At 43.4% G+C, this 12,372-nt stretch overlaps 2 protein-coding genes across 2 annotated transcripts; one reads left to right on the top strand and one right to left on the bottom strand.

The window, feature by feature from the left end:
* Positions 1–2,049: 2,049 nt before the first annotated feature.
* LOC308399668 (uncharacterized protein) lies at positions 2,050–6,112 on the bottom strand. Its single transcript, XM_080887029.1, has 19 exons — positions 5,832–6,112; positions 5,697–5,749; positions 5,536–5,625; positions 5,336–5,463; positions 5,098–5,238; positions 4,952–5,014; positions 4,694–4,855; positions 4,519–4,615; positions 4,201–4,415; positions 3,943–4,093; positions 3,669–3,877; positions 3,481–3,598; positions 3,206–3,411; positions 2,997–3,114; positions 2,748–2,920; positions 2,597–2,679; positions 2,409–2,527; positions 2,216–2,335; positions 2,050–2,146 (listed from the first exon to the last, which is right to left on the bottom strand). The coding sequence occupies exons 1-19, from the start codon at positions 5,852–5,854 to the stop codon at positions 2,103–2,105; spliced, it is 2,313 nt and encodes a 770-aa protein (XP_080743155.1). The 5' UTR covers positions 5,855–6,112; the 3' UTR covers positions 2,050–2,102.
* A 3,291-nt stretch (positions 6,113–9,403) lies between these two features.
* sst5 (somatostatin 5) lies at positions 9,404–12,342 on the top strand. Its single transcript, XM_080875535.1, has 2 exons — positions 9,404–11,017; positions 11,123–12,342. The coding sequence occupies exons 1-2, from the start codon at positions 10,895–10,897 to the stop codon at positions 11,291–11,293; spliced, it is 294 nt and encodes a 97-aa protein (XP_080731661.1). The 5' UTR covers positions 9,404–10,894; the 3' UTR covers positions 11,294–12,342.
* Positions 12,343–12,372: the final 30 nt, after the last annotated feature.

Here is a 12,372-nt window from a genome sequence, read left to right as displayed (position 1 = left end):
TGTGCATATGTCTGGATCTTATATTTCTTTTTTTGGATTTCATTTTCAAATCTTGTGGAAATCCTCAGTGGATCACAAGTTGAAGTTCAATCACAGGATTGGAGTAAGGTTCTTGCAGCACCCTCAGGTGGACAAGGGAGGAACTGCACCACATTTTTTCACACTGTAATGCAGGGGTCCCCAATCCCAGTACACGAGGGCCGGTGTCCCTGCAGGTTTTAGATGTGTCCTTGATCCATCACAGCTGATTTACATGGACAAATTACCTTCTCAACATGTCTTGAAGTTCTCCAGAGGACTGGTAATGAACTAATCATGTGATTTAGGTGTGTTGGCCCAGGGTGAGATCTAAATCCTGCAGGGACACCGGCCCTCGCGGACTGGGATTGGGGACCCCTGCTGTAATGTAATAAATATGCAATGAAGTGTTTCAGAAGTAGATCGTATGGTTGTTAGGTTCCACCCCTCGATAAAAAGTCTAGTCTACTAAATATGTGCAACAAAAATAAAACGGATGGTATACATGCAAAATTTGGATTGGAAAAAAAAAAAAGGCAAGTGAAGAATAAACATTTAGTGCATCATGGGAAGTCCTCGAGAGCCAATGCCTATTGCAACATAACTAAGGGGGAATCCTGAGCCACCCAATCCAACCCTAACTATACACCTTGGAACCTAATCTTAAAAGCAGAGAGGGTGTCTGTCTCCAGAATCCTCACAAGAGGGGCCTGACAGCTGAAGGCTCTGCCTCCCATTCTACTTTTAAATAGCAGGAACCATATGTAAACCAGCAGTCAGAGCAACGTGCTTTATTGGGGTGAAACGGTACGATGAGGTCTTTAAGATGGGCCTGACCTTTAGATTTTAAATTCAATTCTGTATTCAACAGGGTGGTACAGAAACCTCTTACCTGAATTTGGAAGCAGGAAATTATTTCATCCAAGTCTGTCTTAAAGACATGCCTGCAGTTTGTGTCTCATCTGGCTTCAATGCCCTTTAATAAAACTGGTCATAAATAACACTACCTCAACTTGTCAACTGAGTGGATCATTAAAACCAGAGTTTGCATTTCCAGTACTGGTTTTGGTTGATATCCCTGCTGGCTTCAGTGCTCTTCATAAAGCTACTGTAGTTCATGGAATATCTATAGATGAGAAGCATTGTTGACCTAAAGATGACAACACCAAGTTTTGATTGTTTAAGCAAAAGTCCAATTTATATTTTGTCATGATTACAGTAAACTGATGTCATTGATATGGAACAAGTTAAAGCCAATGTTGTGAGGTCAGCAAATCAAGTATTTAGTGTTTACACAGCTTGTTCCAGCTTTGCAATGAGCCATTTGAACACTGCTTTAAAGTTCCCAGAATTAAATGCTTTAAGATCAGATGTTAGTAGCAAAGAACCTTGAGTAGCTTTATAGAAGCCAGGCCATTTCCCTATGAGTTTCACCTAGTCATACAAAGACTTAAGATCCTGAGGCCCATGTTACAGTAATTCTGACACCGAGTCCCAGCTTCAGCAAACGTGCTCTAGTGTGAACGTTCATGGCCCTCAAAGCGGCCTGCATGTGCAAAAGACACATAACACGCCGTTCACCGAAGTACAAATGGCAGCTACAGAGCTAGGTGTTGTTGCAGCAGTCTAATTTCTGCACAGTCTGTCGAATTTTGACAAATTAGAGGAGGAAGGACACTGAATGGGAGGGGTGAGCCCGTGCTTTAGCAATGGCCTTGTTTGCAGCAGTGGATCCTACCTCTGTGCAGAGGTTAGTCTTCTCCGACATTGATATTTGGCATCTGTCACGTAAAAGACAGCTTTAATGCAATATGACCAGTCAAACAGCTGTCACTTTCTAAAACACCAAATATGTACCGGATTCGGTACCACATATGAAAGTGACCTGGTCGGATTTGAAAAGACTGGATTTGTGTTGTTCAAACTGTCATACCATGATCGGATATGGGTCGCATAGGGTCAAAGTCAGATTTGATGCGCTTTCGCCTGCAGTGTGAACATAGCTTAAGTGACAAACTGACAAGAATGGATCACATGCTTCATTTAAGTCTTTATTACAAAACAATAGTGTAAGTCTTAGTTCTTTAAATGACAGTAAATACATTTACTTGTGAAGATTCCTTTAGTCCTGTGGAGAGAAATACAATTTAGACACTTCCAATGCTGGCAAATTCTGTGGTTTAAAAGTTGTGCAGACCTTTGTTTGAGAGATTCTTTAAGAAGCTCGACACTTTGAGGTACTTTGCAGAAGGCTGGTAACGAGGTCGTACGGTCACTGATCTCCTGGTGGATGCACTAGTGGGATCCACTGCGGGACCTAGAGTACGAACATAATTTAACTTAACATTTTCAGTGACACCGATAGGCTGTTTAATTGTTAAACCACCCACCTTCAATGATGCGGTTAGAATGCACAATACGACCAACGCCAACTGTGTCAGACTCAAACTTGTATGCCGAGAAGAGGGCATGCAATCCAGCCACAGTATATGTGCACTGCAGCAACACTCTGGAATACAAGTTACATTTTAGTAGTCGAATGGTGAAAACCCAAGTAGTTGAGGGTGAGGATGCATACCTGTTTTTACTGCTCAGATTTTCTGGATTTCTCACAGAGCTGAAGATTATCTCATTTCTATAGGTCACAGAGTCCCTGCCCAGCTAAGTAAAATAAAAGCATTTTAATATATGGTACAAATGACACATAAAAGATAACATTTGCTCATTACCATGATTATAGCTCCACAGTCATTAACAGCAAAAGAAAAGAGAGCCCTGGTGCCATCTGCATCTTTAGGCAGACAGGATTTGTCCCTGAGGCTGGTTTCAGCTGGGCTCCCTCCACTTGGGATTGGCAGAGACAAGTTAGCCACCACGTTCACCTTCCCATTGGTCGAACACACTGCACAGACAATTGAATTTTAACATGATGGGTAACTCCGAGACTGTCTGCAATAGTCAAGACTGGATGCACTTACTGATGAATTCTTTGGGACTGAACAGGCAGGTTTTAACTGTGGACGTCTGGACTTCTGATGTTTCACGAACTCTCACAAGGATCTCAAAAGTTCCTGAGAATCCCTTCAAAGTGACGTCCTGCCAAACACATGCAGCACTTCTACATTTAAACACAATTCAAGCCTATTAAGAACAAACTGATCATGCCAACAGCATTTCCCTCATCTACCTGGTATTTAAACCCATTCGTGAATAGCGGCACATCAAGCCGCAGACTCTGGCTGTCATTACTGAAGATGTAGCCACGCCGGTCTGCCAGGTCTGAGGTTAGCACGTCCGAGCCGATGGCAAGCTCCCAAAAGTAATCAAAAGGGCGATGGTCCAGCTTAAAGTGTATGCTGGACTCCGAACAGTTGGCATCAAAGACAGGAGGCGCTGTTGGATACAGGATTATTTAATACCATTTCATGCTTGAGCCAAAGACTGAACAGGTTCAAGACTTACAGACACGAGTTAGAGCTGTGACTGTCGTTTCATGATAGTAAGGCTCATTTCCAGGCTGAACAGCCAGTGTGTAGTTGACATTCAGGATGTGCTGCATTGCCACGGCTTTTCTGGAGAACTAACAGGAAACATTTTAAGAACCAGTATGAAATACAGGGGGGGGGGGGTGTTTTAATCCCAAAGATTACCTGCAGTTTGACAATAGGATCATCAAAAAGCACCGTCAGTGTGTATCCATGGGTGCCGTTGGGGTGGAGAACTTCAGTGACCTTGTAGGTGCTCGTATTTGTAAGTGGCAAAGTAAAGTCTCGTCCATTCAGCTGAATAGAAACTAACACCACGTCTTCAGGGACACCGCCGAGATAGATGGTGAATGAGCGCTCTCTTGCAAGAGTTTCTGAAACAAAAAGCCCATCAGAATATGACCACAGCGATGTGATGCAGTGCATTAGATACACTTACGATTTTCAGTGAAAATGTGGCATCGCAGCAGGGGAGTGACTATAATCCTGTGAAAACGAAGCCTGGCTGCAATCTCAGCCTCGTCGACTGAGATCTGCTCCAAGTAGAGATGAAAAACGTAGTATTCGTAGAGGTCTCGAGACACAAAGCTCTGCAAGAGAGTCAGACTATGTCACTAATATTTCGTCTTAACCTGAAAGCTCTGCTGTGATTAGAAGACCTGCCGAGTCCAAGTCTACAGCTCTAGTGCCTTCTTACCTTCCTGTATCCTCCTTCAGCTTTGTAAGGAATACTGACTTGCAGGGTGGTGTTAACCTTCTCCACGGTGTAGCCCCTCTCCTCTGCAACTTTCTTCTCCACAAGTTTCCCATTGGCTCCAATGCTGACCTCAGTCTCATTTAAGGGAGACACCAGACTGTGGAGCAGCTCAGAAGTCTCCCAAATCATATAGCCACCGTCATATGACCCATTATCTGTGGACACGCCATTATCGTTTCCTTATAAGTATTTGGGTTAAAAAAACAAACAAAAAAACCCCCAAAAGCACCCCCCCAAAACACCAGGATTAATACTGACGCATCGAGCAAGCAGCCAACAGATCGACCACAAGGACAACCCAGCTTTGCCTCGAGAACAGGACTGCATGGACCACCTCTACTGGAATGCCATTCACCTGGAAAAACACAAAATTGGAAGTTTTACATAAGCCGGGAATAAGATAATCAACCTTTACAGTTTCTCATCCCTTTACCTCAGTGCTGAAAGAATGGGGTTGCTCATACGGTGTCCGAAACACAAGCCTCTCATCTGTGAGAGCAAACACGTAACCCAGCTTCCGAGCTTCAGAGAGGTTCATGGGCAGAAACTGATCCTCTGCTCTTTGAAACATCACCTTCCAATCTGAGTAAAGGGCCTAAGAGGAAATATTTCAAGAGAAGCCCACCCAAATTTGTAATTTTAGCTGTGCATAAACATTAGGTTTGGCAGTTGCACTTAAGGTGAAACATACGGGTTTGAAAGCAGAATCGCCGTTTTCCACATACGGACACGTTGCTTCACTCCTCACCGACACCTGCAGGAAATCCAGGATTATAAGAGAGCTCAAGGAGTTCCCTGGATTAAAAAAAAAATGCTACAGGTTGAATCCAAGCTTACTTCCATGTAGTTGACCTCACAGGTAACCTCTCGAGGAGACCACGGGAGTGACAGAGTGCAGGTCTTGTTCAGCGCATATGTGGCCTGCTTGCCTCCACGTGTTACAATCAGGTTGAAGTTGAACGTGAACACTTCATCATCCTGTGTAAGCGCATGGGAACACCAGGTTGCCATCACAGAGAACAGACAACACTTAACGTGCAGTAATTAAGTCTGGATAAATTGCGTTGGGGCATACTGCATCATTAGTATGGCAGCTGAAGTAAGAGGCTCTGAGCTCCACGTGGCCGAGAACTGGGAGAAGACTGATGGTGTATCCACACTCTGCCGCGTACTCCTCGGTGATGGAGTGTACGCCTGTGCTGTCTGGGCGACAAGCCAGAGGTTAGTGAGATTTAACATGCACCAGGATGGAGTTACAGCCAGTCAGAGACTCACCGACAGCCTCAAAGCGAGGTTTATCCCCAGCAAAGGAGAGACCAACAGCTATCATGAAGTAACGCTCACGACACTCCATTTGAAGAACTCCTGCATGATTAAAGGTTTTAGAGATTGCTTTTCACAGCTGCTCTTACGAGAAGCAAACATTTAAAGCTCACCGCTGGGAATATCACGCGTTGAAGCTGTCCGCAGCGACAGGAGAAAGAGCACTCTGTAAGATAAAACGGATTTAAGTCTCATGGAAGAAAGCTGCTTGAGGAGCAACTCATAAACTGGTGTGGAAAACACCTTACCCAAAGCAAAAACAAAAGGCCATAGCCACTGATCTGTTGGTAGTGTCTAAAACTAGCCTGGATGCTAGCTAACCAACACAAGCTCAACTGTCGCGTTGCATATCCTGGTTACACTGGCACCATGCAGTGCTGAAACCCAAACCAGCTTTTATTACCACACCAGCCGGGCAACCGCTACACCCCCATGTGTAGCCTGTTAGAAATCAAGCCGTCTTTCAATCAGCAGTCATGGCAGCACAGGTGTTGCCAATAACAACACCAAGAGTCCTTCACTTGTGACCATAGTGATACGAAGCTTCATGGTATGGGAGCTTTTTTTTTTTTATATATCATCCATAAATCAACGTTTCAGGTTGTCATCTTATTTTCTCAAATGTTTGAGTTAGTAGGTCAAATTTTTTGATTCATGGCTGATTTTTAGTGGGAGAAACATTCATGTGTCATTAATGCTCAAAAAGAAGAATTAAACACGTTCATGCCACACTTCCCATTTTACTTTAAGAACAGACTCTAAGAACATATTGATAGCGTGAGAACTGATATCCTTGGATGGTCATCTTAACCACATAGGTCTGGCTGTGAGTACTGAAGCTCCACCCACAAACTTCCTGTTTGTGAGTTGGAGCCAATCCAAAGAATGCTGGCTTAAGGGGGGAGGAGTTAAATGGGTTGTTTCAAACAGAAGATGAACAACAGCTTGTATTTTAATGCTTTATGAATAAACTGACACCGCCCTTCTTCAATAAAATGTAAGCTTCCATCAACAAAGTTTATTCATTGAGTCTTTAATATTTTGATTTTTCATGGTTTGCAAAGAAAAACTAAAAGTAGTAGAATGTAGTAGATATGTCTCTGTCAGACACATACATTGTATTTATACACAGTGGTATAAAGGATTTTGTGTATCTGTCCTTTTAGCAGTTGAGCTGAATCAGTCTGTTAGAGAAGATGCTCTGCTGCCTGACCAGTAAGTGGTTTGATCAGTCACTTCCTCTCCACAATAACTTCAAAAGTCTTCAGTTTGCAGCCAATCACAGAGCCAGCCTTTCTGATTAGTTCGTTGGTGTCATCAGCTCTGATGCTGCATCCCTCCTCAGACCACAGCAAAGTACACAGCACCCACCACAGCTAACAGACAGAAAACTCAATAAATAAGCTTTCTCAGCTCTGTATGGACACAGCCTGGTCTATACAGATCTACCAGTTCAGCCTGTGATCGATGTGGATGCCCTGATGCTTGTACTCCTCCACCACCAGGATAAATGCAGGTCGTGTAGCCGTCCTCCCAATCGTCTCTGGTATCCTCATTCAGAGAGCAGATATCCCACCCCCAGACCACTCCACAAAATCATTCAGTCATCAAATTCTGCAGAATCACAGTATTTCTGTTGGTGGCATATGCTGGAGATGTACTCAAAATCTTCCTTGTATGAGGTGAACATGAATGGAGACTCACCTGTGCAGTAAGAAGCTGTGAGGCGCCCACATTGGCGTGGACGTCTGCGGTATATAAAAGCACCCGTGATGATTCACTTCAAAGTAAATTTTAAAAAAGAGAAAAAAAAGACCCAAAAAGACAAATTTTAGGCCTTAATGTAAACTCCGAACCACGTTTGACGTGAAAACTCGCTGAAGTCAGAAACTGGATGAAAACACGATGCTACAGCGACACCTAGTGCTGAAAGCGGGGTGTGTCACTGACTGCCAGCTTTGATGAAGAAATGAAAACATGGCACACAGGAAGCGCTTGGATAAACAGATTTCGCTATATAATAACGAAATTGATCATAAACGTCATAAAGCCTAATAGATGAAGGTTTTCTGGAGGCTCTGTGAGTGCCTGTAAAAATGTATCTGCATGCAGAGTAGCAAGAAAGAGGATGAAAACTGCCAACTCAAGCTCGGGAAGCAACTAAATAGTAAATGTGCATCAGTATTAGATCATTTTATGTCACTTTAAAAACTGGCATCAGTGAGTTAAAAATATCAGAATTTTACAGCATAGGTGGGGATTCTGTCTGCACCTGTATTGTTATTATTATTATTATTATTATTATTATAGGTGATGTTATGTCACGAATCTGACAGTCATCTAGGTTAAAACACCTGCTGTGGTAAGACTCTCAGTAAATATGACTCCAGGTGACGATGGATATTTGGCTCTAGTGTCATACATGTCTAGTTTTTTTGTGAGCCACGTTAGTAAATACCGAGGCGTTGACTCAGGGTGACTCAATTTTATTTATAAATCGGCAAATCACAGCAACAGTCACCTCGAGACGCTTTATATTGTAAGGTAAAGACCCTCCAATAATACAGCAGAACCAGGCTCAGGGAGGAGCAGCCATCTGCTGTGACCAGTTGTTGGTGAGGGGAAGGAGACGAGACAAAAGACACACTGTGGAAGAGAGCCAGAGTTTAATAATATATCATGATTAAATGCATAATGGTGTATAAACACTTGGTGAGTGACAAAGAAACACTGCATCATGGGAAGGCCGCAGCAGCCTAAAATTATCGTGGCGCAACTAAGGGAGGATTCAGGGTCACCTGATGAGAACAGGTCCAGATGTGACATTTGGGTCAGATGTCTCACATAGGCATCCTTATTCATTATCTCAGACCTCTCTATTTAATCCCAGGCGGCACAGCTGGATGCCCGCTCTGACTCAACAACGTCCAGAAAATGTTACTTTAAGTCAAGTCCCGTCATGATTAAAGACTGAGTAATCAGACAGAGTCCCGTGGAGAGGACAGTCACAGAAAAGGTCACTCTCTTTTTACAAAATGAGATGTGAAAATGGTTTTTTCTTCATTAGTTGGCCCGGTGTTCGAGCACTCCTTTATTCCAGCTGGTTGCTGAGAAGTTCTTTTAGAAATGTGATGACTTTTTTAAATGGCAGAAACAGTGTATCAAGGGAACATGTCAGTCACAATCAATAAAGCTGACTTGATAGTCGGTTCGCTGTGAATCAGTATTTAAGTATTTTTGTTAAACGTTTCTTAAAAACATATCTTCACCAAGGTCTTGATGTTTTTCTGACTTCCTGTCCTGCTGAAAGAGTAGAAAACTGAGTAAATGCAGTATTTATACCTCCAAGCAGGCGTCAGAATCGATCCAGCAGTACCAGAAATATTGCCTTTTGTATTTTTCACACTTCTCTTCCTTTTCAAAATTTGCCTACATTACCCACAATGCAACCACTGACTACTCTTTCAAAGAGTTGAGGATGTTAAGCCTGAGATTGTCATGGCTCTGGGTCAGCTGGCCCAGTGTTTAGTGGTTTTTGGATATTTTATTTTTTTATTTAATTCTATGAATTCCCAGTGTTGTGTTTTGTTTATATGATTTCTTGTATTTATTCTCTTAGTGTATTTAATCGATGTTCGTGCCAGAATGACCAACAAAGCTGCAATGGCTGACTAGTGACAAATATTGGGTGAAGAACGGGACACCATCCCACAGCAGTGTGTGACCTAGCAGGTGGCCAGCAGGAGGAGGTGGTGCTGCTCAACCCACAAGTGGATTTTCATTACAAATGTAGCACCATTTAAGGTGGAATAAACTTTCCAACAGTATAAGATTTATTGCCAAGAACAAAGAAATAGTTAACCAAACACAAACTTAGTTTATTAATGAAATGATGTAACCTATTATAAATCAATCACCAGTTTGCGACACGAGCTTCACATAAACGTTACTCGACAGCATTTACATCCTCGGTGGTTGCACTCCATCCGTCCTTCGAGCAAGCAAAGCAAAGCAGCCTAAATCATGACGCTCCCTCCGCCGTGCCTTTCCTCCTTCATTGTGGAGCATCATGGGGACTTTCCAGTGTTGAACATTTCACTGTGTTTTTGCAGCACTAGTTTCCCTTGTGGTGTCCTTTCACTGACACCATCTTAATTCAGTCTTCTGACAGCGGACTCGTGAATGCAGATTTCACCAACAAGGACCACAACCTCAAAAATGATGGGCAGCATTTGTTTAAACAAATATCTAGATGTGAAACTGTCGTTTGAGGGAAGAAATCCTCCCGGCCCGGGCGGATCCCTGCTGCTACTGAGAAGAGGAGGTGAAAAAACGAGTAAGCGGGATGGAAACTCAATCACAGAGAAAGCATTTGAAGACACACAAAACAGAGGAGGAGTGCATTTCTTTTAGGCAACCCTGAAATTTCTCTTTGAGTTAGTCTATAATGTTACTTAAATAGCAACTTTCTACTCAGTTGAGAACTCAAAGCACTTTCTACTGTAAGCGTGTCACCAGACACTCCAGCGGATGAGTCAGGCTCAGCATCTTGCCGATGGAACCTGCTCTACCACCACCACCACTACACTTACATCAAGCGTTTTGTTGGCGAGTTGACATTTAGATGTTAACTCCTCTCTCCTTTATTTCCCCATTGACTCAAAGTGACGATGGCGTGAAGGGTGGGGGAGTGTTGGAAGGGTTAGCTGTGTCCAGGCAGCCTCATTAACATTTGAGTCACACTGTGTTATTAGCAGCACTGAACGGTGTCCGGAGCTCATGTTGCGCTCCAGACCCCTGCAAAGCTGCTGTGGCTAATTACGAGTGGCAGAAGTTACCTCAAAAATCAGTTTTTTGGATTTAATGGATCTCATTTAAAGTTAATGCAGCATGAGTGCCGATCGGCCTGAAAACCACCTCTGTCACTTTTTGTCGGATGCGTTTGGGAGCTGGTTCGTCCACGCCATCGTGCCCAGTGATGACCTTATCCTGTCCGGTGACACGTCTGTTCACAGCCTCTGTCACACACACACACACACACACACACACACCTCCTCACTGCCTCACAGCCAATCCTCTCCACCAATCACATCCTTTTGTTGGCTTGAGGATGAGGAGGATTTGAAGATGAAGGTGCCTATTTATCAGCTCAGCTCATCATGATACCCTTCAGCTCCCGCACCTCCTACATCCCGATTGGTTAGGGTTTCTTATAGTTTGTGGATTTTTGCAGCACCGCACATCTCCAGCGTTGAAAGCAGAGTCTGGGAACGTAAGAGCTGAGTTGTTCTGTCTGCGGTTCGAGGCGGAGATGTTTCGCTCTCAGGTGCTTCTCGTGGCTCTGGGTTTGTCTGTGCTGCTGGTGCGGGTGAGCACGGCTCCATACAGCGACATGCTGACAGAAACACTGAGAGCAGACCTCACAAATGACAAGGTGAGTAAATGCTGCATCAGGAGCTAAAATATATAAACAGTTTTGTACTGGAACAGGTGTTTGAACTTGAGGAACCCCGTCCCCTCCATTTCTGTCCTCCTTTAGGATCTGACTCACTGGCTCTTGCTGAAGTTCATGGCTGAACTGATGGCGGCGAGAGGAGACGAGACGCGGCGAGGCAGGGAGGAGGTGACGAGGCGACACCTCTCTCTGTCCCAACGAGAGCGCAAAGCAGGCTGCCGCAACTTCTTCTGGAAGACTTTCACCTCCTGTTAACAGCAGGAGTATCTTTTGTTTTTACGGATCAGCCGACGCATGTTTGCTTTCTTTGTGGTAACCGGATTATTTACCGTAAGATAACAAATGTGCAGATACTTTAAGTTTTAAAGACTAATAAAAATTATATGTTTCAAGACCGGCAGGTACACACTTCTGAAATAAATTTTCTGATTTTAAATCCTGAATTCTTGCTTTTTTGTGAAGCTGGTACCGATGAGATACCCCCGATTCTGTCTGCATCAAACCCCAGCTTTCCTGGATCCTACATTTCCCACAATGCAAGTTGATATCATCTTTTGGTAATGTGTTTTTGTTTTTTTTAACTTTTGAACACAGTGCAGCAGATAGCATTAGAGGGAAATCATTCACAGATAGATACAAGTTACTTTTTTGATAAAGCCATTTAAGAACATGAGTGACAGTGACTGGCTCAGCTTGCAATGTAAAAAGCATTATATAAATCACAGATAACACTGATTAACCTGGCGAATGTAACGAATACCTGGGCAGCACCGTTACGCATTAGTCTCCCCGCAGGAAGAAAAAGATTCTGGGTCTGAAACCTGAGACTTGTCAGGATAACTGGTGATTTACATACATGAAATTCACTGAACTGCAGGTTTAATGTGCAGCCCTAGTTTTATACGGCTAAAAATACGGCTTTTTGCTTGGAACAAACATACAAATTTTGGTGCCTGTGCCCACTTTTTAGACCTCAGCCAAGTTCGTAATTGTGATAACTCGAGAACGAGGAGACGTGGGAGCTTCAAACTGAATCTTTCAGATGAATCTCTGTGACCTCAAACTCAAGGTCAAAGTCAAGTTGTCTAAAAATTTTGTGAATGTGATAACTTGAGAAGTCACTGAGGTGTAGCACTGATGGTTGTTTTAAAAGATTGTTTTAGTTATCAGCAGCACTTGATGGTGTTTGTTAAAATGCCAGAATCACCTCTTTGCTAACGTTTTAACCACCGAGCTCCAACTCAACACTTTAAACTGAATCCACAACAAGGATCGTAATCCGTGACTGAAAAGGAAAGAAAACTCCAAGATCCGAGGAGCGTGACGCATGCTGG

Source organism: Rhamphochromis sp. 'chilingali' (genome assembly GCF_963969265.1).
Source record: "Rhamphochromis sp. 'chilingali' genome assembly, chromosome: 1".
Taxonomy (NCBI): Eukaryota; Metazoa; Chordata; class Actinopteri; order Cichliformes; family Cichlidae; genus Rhamphochromis; species Rhamphochromis sp. 'chilingali'.
This window is presented reverse-complemented; position numbering and strand designations above follow the sequence as displayed.

Coding starts and splice junctions, on each gene's coding strand:
- LOC308399668 (XM_080887029.1), bottom strand. CDS start 5,854: ATGGCCTTTTGTTTTTGCTTTGG. Junction 5,239..5,335: donor GCTGCCATACTAATGATGCA/GTATGCCCCAAC, acceptor GCGCTTACACAG/GATGATGAAGTGTTCACGTT. Junction 3,115..3,205: donor CGAATGGGTTTAAATACCAG/GTAGATGAGGGA, acceptor TGTGTTTGGCAG/GACGTCACTTTGAAGGGATT.
- sst5 (XM_080875535.1), top strand. CDS start 10,895: ATGTTTCGCTCTCAGGTGCTTCTCGTGGCTCTGGGTTTGTCTGTGCTG. Junction 11,018..11,122: donor CAGACCTCACAAATGACAAG/GTGAGTAAATGC, acceptor GTCCTCCTTTAG/GATCTGACTCACTGGCTCTT.